We start from the raw sequence: 12,456 nt of genomic DNA, 5'->3' as shown, positions 1-12,456 counted from the left end.
TCAATTCAAATTACTCTCCGAAGGACGATAAAATATGTCGCATCTCTATAAATTATTGCTAGCAAAGTGCCCGCTACTTCGTATGTGGAAAGGATATAAAACACAAATAAACAATATATAATATGGAAATGGCGAACACTGAAAATATTGTTGCACTAATACCAGTTTTAATCGATATTTATTTTTATTTTAGTACTGTTCGTATCCCTTTAGTTCGATTTTCAAACATATCAGCGTATATCACCCTTACACATTAACAGCGAGAACAACGTTGCACACCAATACTCACCCTAAATCCAAAAAAATACAGATTCCAGCATAGTCCCTACACACAACAACAAATTAAGTACCATTAAGTACTTTTCGTATACTTGTGGTACGTATTTCGACGACATATCTCAACCCTACACTGACATTAATACAAAATTATAACAGTAATCGTAATTCCAAATCTCAAGATTCCAGCTGTATCCGTTTGTGCAATTCCAAATTGTACCAAACTTAGTACCATTTCGTATTCTTCGTACCCATATGTAAGATTTTCGAAAACTACCTCAATCCTTCACATTAACAGTAATCTTAATTCCGAATTTTGGGACTCCAGCCCTATCCGTTAAACCAAATTGTACCAAATTTAGAACAATTTAGAACTTTCGTACCCATATGTACGAATTTTCCTTCCTCAATTCAACAGGCCTACAATAATCATAATTTCAAATTGCAGGATTCTACCGTTATCCGTTCACCTAAATCCATATTGTACCAAATTTAGTACTTTTCGTAACCATAAGTACGACTTTTCAAAACTACCTGTATCCTACCCTTCGACTGTAATCGTAATTCCAAATTTCAGGATTCCAGCTCTATTAATTCATCCAAATTTAAGGATTCCAGCTTTATCCGTTTACCCAAATCCAAATTGTACTAAATTTAGTACTTTTCGTACACTCATAGTTTATAAAAAATCCAAATTTGAGGAATCAGGCTTTATCCGTTCACCCAAACCCAAATTGTACTAAATTGAGTACCATTTAGTACCGTTCGTACGCATAAGTACGAATTTCGAATCCTACCTCAATCCTCCACTTCAACAGTAATCTTAATTCCAAATTTCAGGATTCCAGCTCAATCCGTTCTTCCAAATCCAAATTGTACCAAATTTAGTACCATTTTGTACTCTTTGTTCCCATAAGAACGAATTTCCAAAACTACCATTCATTCATTCAATTTCTTCAACAGTAATTGTAATATCAGATTTCAGAATTCCAGCTCTATATGTTAACCCAAATCTCAACTATACCAAATTTAGTACAGTTTAGTACTTTTCGTACCCATAAGTACGAATTTCCAAAACTAGCTCAACCATACACTCCAACAGTAATCTTTATACCAAATTTCAGGATTCCAGGTTCATCCATTTTCCGAAATCAGAATTGTACCAAATTTAGTACCATTTAGTACGTTTCGTACAAATAAACACGAATTTCCAAAACCACCTCAATTCTACTCTCCAACAGTAATCTTAATTCCAAATTTCAGAATTCCAACTCTTCCTTTTCATCCAAATCCAAATTGTACCAAATTTAGTACTTTTACCACCCATAAGTACGAATTTCCAAACTTATCTCAATCTTACACTCCAACAGTAATCTTAATTCCAAAATTGAAGATTCCAGCTCTATCCGATCACTTAAATTCATATTGTACCAAATTTGGTACCATTTAGTACTTTCCATACACATAAGTACGAATTTCCGAAACTTCCCCAATCCTACACTCCAACTGTAATCTCAATTCCAAATTTCAGGTTTCCAGCTCGATCCGTTCAACCAAATCCCTATTGTCCCAAATTTAGTACCACTCAGTACGAATTTAGTTTTTTTCGTCGCCATAAGTACGAATTTCCAAAAGTATCCCAATCCCACACTCCAATAATTCCAAATTTTACTATTCCAGCTCTACCGGATCACTTAAATACATATTGTACCAAATTTGGTACCATTTAGTACTTTTCGTACCCAAAAGTACGAATTTCCAAAATACCTCTATCCTACACTCCGACAGTAATCCTAATTCTAAATTTCAGGATTCCAGCTCCATCCTTTCCCAATCCAAATTGTACGTTATTTCGTACCCTACACTCCAACTTTATCCAAATTTATCCATTTTAGCACCATTTAGTACTATTCGTACACATGAGGACACATTTTCAAAACCACCTCCTTATATCAACTCATCTTCTAAACCTTGATTTTCATTCCAAATTTCAAGATGTTAGCTCTATCCGTTCACGTAATACCAAATGGTACTAAATTTAGTACATTTTAGTACTTTTCGTATACGTATAGTTCGAATTTCCGAAAACCCTTTGGTACATCTTTCTAACTCTCCATCAGTGAACCTCATTCCAAATTTCAGAATTCTAGCTCTTCGCGTTTGCCTAATACTAAGGGTACCATATTTAGTAGTTTTCGTACCGTTCTAGTTCGAATATTCAAAAATCCAGCCTAATCTAACACCTTGGGACCAAGGACCAAGGAAAAAATTTCAAGATTCTAGCTCCAGCCGTTTAGCCTGGGCGTTGATTATGAATCAGTCAGTCAGTGAATCAGTGAGTCATCATTACTGAACTCTTTTATAAGTATAGATAATAATAAAATATTGTGGATAGCCTCACGCAGAAAAATATATGTTAGAAATGTGTTTGAATCCAAACAAATATTTGTTTGGGACTGATTGCAAACAAATATATGTTTGGATCCAAACATAATTTGTTTGTGTCCAAACAAATATATGTTTGCAACATTTTGTAACATATCTCAATTTAATATATTTGGGTACCAACATATTTTTTATGTTAGAACATATTTTTTATGGGTGGAGAGGATTTATGTCAAAGAGAGTAACAATAGGGCTCTCGCAACTGCGGAATGCTGGTTTATAATAAAGAGCTGTGTGCATGGTGTAATGCGTTGTTAACCAAGCTAGCAAGCGAAGAGGAAAAGAAAAAAAATGGTATTAATTATGTTAGAGGTAGTTTACACTACCTATCAATGTCATATGACACGAAATAAAAACATTCCATATTTACCCAATGTGGAGACGTAGTTTTTTTTGATTTTTGATGGTGTGGACGCACAGAGTAAATGGCGTAAGGAAAATCTCCAATATTACACATATTAGCGAATATAAAACGATGGAAAATTTCATGTCATATGACATTTACATGTAGTGTAAACTACCCCTTAGTCTTTTTCATCAGTGTTCTAGAGAACATCACTGAGTGAATTCTATATAATTTTTTTCTTTTTAAAATTGCGACTTTTTATAATTTATTTCATTCACGTTTGGGGTTCCCAGTGGTCACAAAATATCTCCACTAAAAAACGTCAACATAGGTACATGTTTTGGTATAGCCCCCATATAGCGGTACCTCCCGATTTTCGGTATTTTGTGGATTTTAACTACATTTTTTGACCAAACTACCTGCAATTGAGCATTTGAGGTTCCCAGTGGTCACAAAACAACAACAAAACATCTCAACATAGGTCCATGTTTTGGTATAGCCCCCATATAACGGTTCCCCCGATTTTTGGTATTTTGAGGGTTTTAGGTAAAATTTTTCACCGAACTACCTGTAATTTGACAGTTGAGGTTCCTAGTGATCATAAAACATCTCCACTAAAAACTGTCAACATAGGTCCATGTTTTGGTATAGCCCCCATATAACCGTACCTCCCGATTTTCGAAATTTTGAGGACGTTAGCTACAATTTTTGACCGAAGTACCCGTAGTTTGACGGTTGAGGTTTTAAGTGATCACACATATCTCCACTAAAAACTGTCAACCTAGGTCCATATTTTGCTATAGCCCCCATATATCGGTACCTTCCGATTTTCGTCGTATGAGGGTTTTAGCTACAATTTTTAACCGAACTACCCACGCAGAAAAATATATGTTTGAAATATGTTTGGATTCAAACAAACATTTGTTTGGGACTGATTGCAAACAAATATACGTTCGGATCCAAACATAATTTGTTTGTGTCCAAACAAATATATGTTTGCAACATTTTGTAACATATCTCAATTTATTATGTTTGGGTACCAACATATTTTTTATGTTAGAACATATTTTTTATGGGTGGAGAGGATTTTGGTCAAAGAGAGTAACAACAGGGCTCTCACAGCTGCGGAATGCTGGTTTATAATAAAGAACTGTGTGCATGTGTATTGTTCCGATTTCGTTACGATGTCGGTACCATTGTTTTGCTGGGCTGTTATTCCCTACATTTTCATCGGTATCACCATCACATTGACAATGTATCAACAAACCACAACACAACCCCCACCATCGTCTCACGATAACATTGCGACTTTATCAACAAACAACACACACAACAACTACCGCTGTCACAACAATTGTTGTGATAAACCAAACCACTACAGTGCGTTTGGTGTCGAAAAAGCAAAGTTCGTATAGTCAAATACTTCGCAACTACAAATTTGTAATTTCTTTAATATGTATAAAGGCAACATCTAATATCTCAACCCATCGCTGATAGACTCAACATGTATGTACATATGATTCATATTGTTCTGCTATGCTTACAAGACGATAACAACTACAGTGAAAATCTTTAGAAGAAACGGTAAGTTACAATATTACAAACTAAAAGAATTAATAAATAAAAAGCAGCAACATTTGTCTCAGCTTTGTTTGGTTTTGTGTGGTGGTTGTTAGTCAATAAAAACAAAAACTCGTCAAAATTGTTTCTTTTAATCTCTCAGAAAACCCAGTATTTTTTTGCTTTATGAAAGGCGTTGTTATGTTTGGGACTGCTTGCAAACAAATATAAAATATGTTTGGGACATATCGCACCTGATCAACAAAAGGGAAGCAACTCAAAATTTCTTACTTTTTAGTAGAGACAAAAACCTGTTCATACTTAACCAGTAACTCTGAAGACACGAAGAGTGGAATAACGGTATTTTTTGACGAAAGAGTAGACAAACCAATGTGAGATTTTTACAGTGGATGGAGTTGATCATTATCTATGGTTTTTTATTAAAAAGGGAAGATTTCCAAATTTTGAGTTACTACCCTTTTGTTGAACAGGTGCGATATGTTAGAGAGGCCATTTTTTTGTGTGTTCCTGTAATTTAACATTTGAGGTTCCCAGTAGTCACAAAATATCTCCTCCAAAAACTGTAAACATAGGTCCATGTTTTGGAACAGGCCCCATATAACTGTACCTCCCGGTTTTCGGTATTTTGAGGATTGTAGCTACATTTTGCGACCGAACTACCTGTAATTTGACAGTTCAGGTTCCTAGTGATCACAAAACATCTCCACTGAAAACTGTCAACAAAGGTCCATGTTTTGGTATAGCCATCATATAACGGTACCTACCGATTTTTGGTATTTTAGCTACAATTTTCGACACACAGTGGTCACACAACATCTCCACCAAAAACTGTCCACATAGGTGTATGTTTTTGTATAGCCCCCTATATAAATTTTCAACTTAGATCCATATTTTGGTATCTGTAATTCGAAAAACTGTCAACATATGTACATGTTTTGGTGGAGACCCCATATAAAGGTACCTCCTGATTTCCGTTTTTTTTTGGGATTTTAGCTACAATTTATGACCCAAGTATCTGCAATTCGACATTTGAGGTTGCCAGTGGTCACAAAACTTCTCCACACTTTGATATAGCCCCATATAAGGTCGCCGACCGATTGAATAAATTTTTATGCTTTTTTTACCTTATTTAGGTGATCACAAAATATCTCCGCCTAAAATTGTGAACAGGAAAGAAAATAATTATTCCGTTTTAGTTCAGAATATTTTATGGTTTATGGCGTTTGTGCACATGTTTAGTTCAAATCTTATCGGGTGTCAAGATGTCGTGTGCAATTCTTTTATTTATCGCACTGACCAGTGCGTTGATATTATTATTATTATTTTAATGTCAGGGATGGGAAGTGTGAGTTACATATCAAGAAATCAAACTACAACGATAATGTCACTGTTCAATTTGGAAGGTTAGAATATTTTAAGTTGATTTATTTCGTAAGAAAGAAGGAGGTCTCATATTATTGAGCTATAAACCGAATCGAAATGCACTCTTCCATAAAAAATTATGTTTCCACTCTTCTGGGATTGCCGTGGGAAACAGTTCTTTACACAGAAAAAACAAAAATATGAATTGTTTACTAATTCCGTACATAATTATTTTTGTTTGTCCATAATTTGAACACACCTCTTTTAAAGTGAATGGACAAATTTTTGTATTCATGTACACAATACTATTTTTGCAAAAGTATGAATTTTTTTAAAATACAAAAATAAATTTGCTAGTTTCCCCTACATTCACCATTATTTTTTTTTTTTTTGCAAAAACCGGTTTTTGTGCTTTGCCTATAAAGCAAACCCGTTCGTGGGTATTGATTTGGTTACGAAGTTTTTCGACAAATCACACACACGCGACCCGAACGCAAAGTAAGAGAGCAAATGTTTTGATTTTTTTACTTCAGTCTTGTACTGAATTTCATGCAAGCAGGTTGATGCCGCTTTATTTGTTTATTTTTGGGTACACAGAAAAGATTTTGCAGTTGTACAGCAAATATGTGGAGGGAAGAATTTGAAAATGATTTTTGTTTTGTATTAATATTTTTAATGACGCAGAATGCCTCGTCTGCAATGCAACAATAAAAAATTTATGTATGCTTAGAAAGTCTTAAAAAATCATTTTTATATACAATTTGTTTTTCTCTCAAAAAAGTTAACATATGAAGAAAAATACTTTTCAAATTATGAAGTTATTTATATTATTTTCAATTGAAGTCATACAAAGCGAACGCGCCAACAATATATTTTTCATTTCACACTCAATATGAAAATCATCACCCTGTTCTGTCAGTGTAATTTTACCCACACATAAACAATTTAAGCGCTCGCTCTTCTTGGTCGGCTATGCTATAAAGACGTTGTGGTTTGGTTCTATTGTTTTTGTCTTTCCTCCCCTCCATCGTATCTACACGCAAATGGACTCCGTGTCAACAAAGCACAACAGCCTAAAACGCGACCACTACCACACTAACAAACCAAACATTTACAGATTTCGTGTGTTGTCGGAAAACACTCACTATATCAATAGCATTATTTCGCATATACAATTTTTCTTTAATATAAATGCAAAATCTAATAACTCAAGCTAGTGCTGATGGACTCAATATGTATGTACATATGTTTCACATTGTTCTGATTTACAAGATACATAATTCATTAGAAAAAATCAATTAGAAAAGAAACGTTTAAAGAACAAAATAATCACAAAATTAAAAAAAAAAAAACTAAAACAAAATTTTTATAGAAAAAATAAATTTATAAAAAATATAAACATAGTTTTGAATATAAGTAACTTTTTTCTTGATTTAAAGAAGATTATTTTGAAATGAATGAATTGGTTCATTGGTTCAAAAAATAGACATATATTCCATGTTTAAGTTTCATTCAAAAAAGAAACCAGTATTTATTGCTTTATGAATTTCATACAATGTAAAAATCTGAACATTGGAAACAATTTTTGAACACTATTCATAAATTGAATGAATTTGTTTTTTCTGTGTAGTACACCATATTGTGTAATGTATTTTTGTATTCCATGTATTTTTGTAATCAAAGTACAGGTCGCATTTTTTTATCCTATCTGAGTGAAAGTAGAGGATGGTCATTTCTTTCAGTCGAAAGGACAAACGCTATTGCTTTTAGTGATTATCGTTTCAGATTTGGATACAGCTCCCATATGTTTTTTCGGCCGATTTCATGTATTTAATGTACCAAACACCCTATATTTGCAAAATTTTGGAGCTAAGTACTTTCATTACTGAATTGAAACTAATTATTCCATTTTTAACATATTCACAGTGGTGTAGAAAATCATATAGTCCGCCCCGCTCGACTTTGATCTTTTCCTTACTGGTACATAAAATGTCTTTTTTTAAGGAATTTGTAAATTATTTTTATACCCTCCACCATATGGAGGGTATACTTAAATTTGTCATTCCGTTTGTAACACATCGAAATATTCGTCGGAGACCCTATAAAGTATATATATTATTGATCAGCATAAAATTCTATGTCGATTTGACCATGTCCTTCTGTCCGTCCGAACGTCCGTCAGTCCGTCAGTCCGTCTGTCTGTTGAAATCAAGATATTTTAAAGATAGAGAGTCAAAAATTTTAAAGATAAAGAGTCAAAATTTGGTACAGAAGTTTTTATTATTTGCAGGATGGTTGGTATTGAAAATGGATATATCGGTCCACGTTTTGATATAGCCCCCATAGAACGGTACCTCCCGATTTTCGGTATTTTTAAGGTTTTAGTTTCATTATCATACCAAAATGGCTGAAATTTGGTACGTAGTCTTCTTTAGGGGTATAAAACGTTCATCCAGAATTTTGTCGGTATCGGTCCACACCGTCATATAGCCCACATAGAACGGTACCTCCCGATTTTCGGTATTTTGAACGTTGTGGCCTCACTATTCCACCGAAATGGCTGAAATTTGGTACGTAGTCTTCTTTAGGGGTATTAAACTTTGCCCCAGAATTTTGTCGGTATCGGTCCACACCTTCATATAGCCCTCATAGAACGGTACCATCCGATTTTCGGTATTTTGAAGGTTTTAGATTCATTATCACACCTAAATGGCTGAAATTTGGTACTTAGTCTACGTTGGTGGTATAAAACTTTCCTCCAGAATTTTGTCGGTATCGGTCCACACCTTCATATAGCCCCCATAGAACGGTACCTCCCGATTTTCGTTATATTTAAGGTTTTAGCCTCATTATCCTACCAAAATGGCTGAAACTTGGTACCAAGTCTTCCTTAGGGGTATGAAACTTTCCCCCATAATTTTGTCGGCATCGGTCCACACCTTCATATAGCCCCCATAGAACGGTACCTCCCGATTTTCGGTATTTTGAAGGTTTTAGATTCATTATCACACCGAAATGGTTGAAATTTGGTACTTAGTCTACGTTGGTGGTATAAAACTTTCCCCCAGAATTTTGTCGGTATCGGTCCATGCCTTCATATAGCCCCCATGGAAAGGCACCTCCCGATTTTTCGTATTTTGAAGGTTGTGTCTTCAATATTCCACCAAAATGGCTGAAATTTGGTATTTAGTCTTTAATATGATATAAAACTGTTCGCCAGAAATATGTTTGTACAGGTCCACGCTTTCATATTGCCCCATTTCTGACTAAAATTCGTCAGTATAAGTCCACGTTTCGATTATCCCCCATAGAACGGTACCTCCCGATTTTCGTAATACTGAAGATTGTGACGTCAATATCCAACCGAAATGGCTGAAATTCGTTATTTCGTCTTCCAAGAGTTATAAAATATTCCAAAAGAGTATTATCAGTATAGGTCCACGTCTTCCTATATCCCCATAGAAGCGTACTTCTTGATTTTCGGTATGTTTTAAGTTTTAGCCACATTCTCTTACCGAAATATAGGAAATTTGGTATTTAGTCTTCTTTGAGCCTAAAAACTGTCCGTCAGAAATTTGTCGGTATATATCGACGCCTCCAAACAATAGTATGCTAAGTCGACTTAGCATGTTTTCAAGTTCTTTACATTTTTATATTTAACGTCCTTTAACTTAAATTCTGTCAAATTTTGGTAATGATCGGACAATCCGAACAGAAGTTATAAACAAATATTTACTTAGCATAGTACTGAAGGTCAAAGAAATTTCCAAACTTTTAGAGCTTCTCCTGCAAAACTCACTTTTTAGACTTAGCATACTATTATTTGGAGGTGTCGAACGTCCATTAACTTAAATTCTGTCTAATTTTGGTAATGATCGGTCAATCCGAACAGAAGTTATAAACAAATATTGACTTAGCTAGTACTGAAATTAAAAAAAATTTCCAAACTTTGAGAGCTTCTCCTGCAAAACTCACTTTTTAGACTTAGCATACTATTATTTGGAGGTGTCGATATGGACGTTTTGAAATAGCCCCCATAGAATGGTGCCTCACATTGTTTTACCGAAATTGCTGAAATTTTCATACACGAAAGGAAACTAATTATTCCATTTTACTTCAATACAACTTGTGGTGGAGGGTATAACAAGTTCGGCCCGGCCGAACTTAACGCCGTTCTTACTTGTTTATTTTATTTTAAATCATTTAATTTTATTTTAATTTCATTAATTGAACTACATAATACTTAAGAAGTTTTTTATAGAAAAATTATATCTAGTGAAGTTCCACCAATCAATTAGACATTTTAGATGTGTCTAAATAATTTTCGACATTTGGAACTTCTATTTACGGTATTGCAATTTTGCATGCTCGTGTACCTTTTCTTCCCAAAATCGAGTTAATTGGCTAACTTTTTTAGAAACCACCTTTTCACGATTTTCATTTAACAATAACAAATCGTCTAAAGTTATGTTATAATTCGATATTTTTTCCTGTACAAAGGCATCCAATTGTTGAACCATCTCTGGCGATAACTCCTTTTTGTATGAGTTTGTTTCACCTTTGCGACAGAAACTAAAAGGAAAATAGAAAAAACAGAAAATTTGTATTTGATGCGAAACAATTATCTCAACGTATTTATTTTTTTTTTGCTTTTTCGCCACTTACTTAAAATCACCATCTTCCTTTTTGGTAAGTTTACGAACTTGTTCTATTTCCCATAAATGATTAGTTCGTGGATTCTTTTTCATTTCTTCGAATGATAAATGTTTCAACATGCGTTCCAAGTTGTCGTTATCAATGGATTTTCCCAAAAATTTACAAACATCCAAAATAACTTGGCGTAAATTCAATTTCATTTGTTCGAAACTGGTATAGAATAGCCATGGTTCGGAACGCAACTTATAAAAATCATACATATTATCGAATTGTTCATTGCAATCTTTGTCATACATTCGTCCATTAATATAATTTTCTAGGGAGCATTGGGGCGGCAGCACACCCATATGACGGAAAAAGTGATATTCCGAAACATAGGCATCTTTAGGACTGCGCACTACATAAACGACCTTAGGAAAATATTAAAAATTAGTTCTTAATTACTTAGGCAACGAAGGGAAGCGACAGTAGTGAACTTTGAGCTCAAAGCTATTATAGAAGCTATTTCTTTAAAATGATTGCCAGATCCACTTTTGAACTACGGATTACATCTTTGAGTAAGGAACTTGATAAAATTCGAAACATAAAAAATTACCTTGGGTTTCTTCTTCCAAATTTGTGCTGGCAACAGCGGTAAGGCCAAATGGCTTTTTACCAAACGAGGACGTTTTAAATTTTCAACAGGCTTTAGAGATCTCTCCAAGTCACGATGAAAAATATAATCGAATCTTTTAATGGAACAACAACAAAATATTACAGTTACCAAATAATTGAGAATTGGCACCATTTTCAACTCACTCCATAAATGGCGAACGTTTTTCCAAATCGATATTTTTTGCTGTTTCGAAATCATAATCATTCATAACAAGCCACAGTAGTTCCTGCATCCAAGTTGTTCCACATTTTGGCAACGTAACTATCCACACATCATCATCGTACACTTCCACATCATGAACCTTATCAAGGAATTTATTCATTTCACCGCGTACATAACAAACTCGTTTATCCCAATATGTTTGGGGTAAAAGATTTGTGGGATAAGTTTTTGGTTTAACTTCGACAGGTTCCAACATTTCAGAAGACCTTCACCTTCACATTCGTCCGTTTTCTACGACTTTCAATGGTAAACTGATTGAACTTTGACAGGTTCGAAATTTGCAGATGACTTGTTTTCAATTTCTTCCATTTTCAACAACTTTCGATCGTATACTGATAAAGTGCAAAATTTATTTCCCCAAAAAATATAATCTAAACTGCATTAGTCGGCCTTATCTCTAATTACAGAGCTGGGAGTTTTTAATTGGAAGAATAACGAAGAGTTTCTACGTCTAAGGTCAATGCTGCTGCTATCTGCGACGCATTGTACCAACGAATATTGGTTCAGAAACATACGTAAACAATAGGCTAAACAAAGCGAGAGCAGCATTCGGCTGCAACCTTATGGAGAAGGTCACACATATCCAGGAAAACCAAACAGAGAAATCTTGCTTTGTGTCTAATACAGATATTCACAAAAAAATGCCTCAGGATATTCTGGCCCAACACCAGTAGCATATAGCTATGTTATTTAACGAATCAGGAATCCATACAAAAGACGATTAAACGTATAAAATGGAGATGAACACAACTTCCCAGCAAAAATATCCTCCAAAATAATGGGTTTGACAGTCGCAGCTACTTGTAAAACCCCCTACTAACCCATTATTTTAACAAGGGCATGTCGCACAGAATTACTAGTTATTCCTTGACGACTAGAATAACTAGTTATTCTATGGCCACTGGAAGTTGAA

The 12,456-nt window shown here is 34.4% G+C and overlaps 3 protein-coding genes across 3 annotated transcripts in view; 1 reads left to right on the top strand and 2 right to left on the bottom strand.

Moving 5' to 3' along the window:
- Positions 1-12,456, top strand: part of DCAF12 (DDB1 and CUL4 associated factor 12-like protein) — a 398,057-nt gene that overhangs the window by 281,573 nt on the left and 104,028 nt on the right. The window lies entirely within an intron of this gene.
- Positions 1-12,456, bottom strand: part of LOC141404037 (uncharacterized) — a 113,973-nt gene that overhangs the window by 45,659 nt on the left and 55,858 nt on the right. The gene's annotated exons all lie outside the window — the stretch shown is intronic.
- On the bottom strand, positions 6,389-11,861 carry LOC141390725 (sulfotransferase 1E1-like). Its single transcript, XM_073963662.1, has 4 exons — positions 11,465-11,861; positions 11,262-11,394; positions 10,676-11,076; positions 6,389-10,582 (listed from the first exon to the last, which is right to left on the bottom strand). Exons 1-4 carry the CDS (start codon positions 11,737-11,739, stop codon positions 10,351-10,353), a joined length of 1,041 nt encoding a protein of 346 aa, XP_073819763.1. The 5' UTR covers positions 11,740-11,861; the 3' UTR covers positions 6,389-10,350.

The sequence above is a fragment of the Musca autumnalis genome, unplaced genomic scaffold, assembly GCF_047663935.1.
Source record: "Musca autumnalis isolate F117 unplaced genomic scaffold, ASM4766393v1 scaffold_1, whole genome shotgun sequence".
NCBI classification, from domain to species: Eukaryota; Metazoa; Arthropoda; class Insecta; order Diptera; family Muscidae; genus Musca; species Musca autumnalis.
The sequence above is the reverse complement of the archived record's forward strand: the minus strand, read 5'-3'. Positions and strand labels throughout refer to the sequence as shown.

Bases quoted from the DNA above. Each gene is read 5' to 3' on its own strand.
- LOC141390725 (XM_073963662.1), bottom strand. From the start codon at position 11,739: ATGTTGGAACCTGTCGAAGTTAAACCAAAAACTTATCCCACAAATCTT. The intron at 11,077-11,261 runs GTAATTTTTTAT...TATTTTCCTAAG, and splicing joins TTTGGAAGAAGAAACCCAAG to GTCGTTTATGTAGTGCGCAG. The intron at 10,583-10,675 runs GTAAGTGGCGAA...TTTTCCTTTTAG, and splicing joins AAGGAAGATGGTGATTTTAA to TTTCTGTCGCAAAGGTGAAA.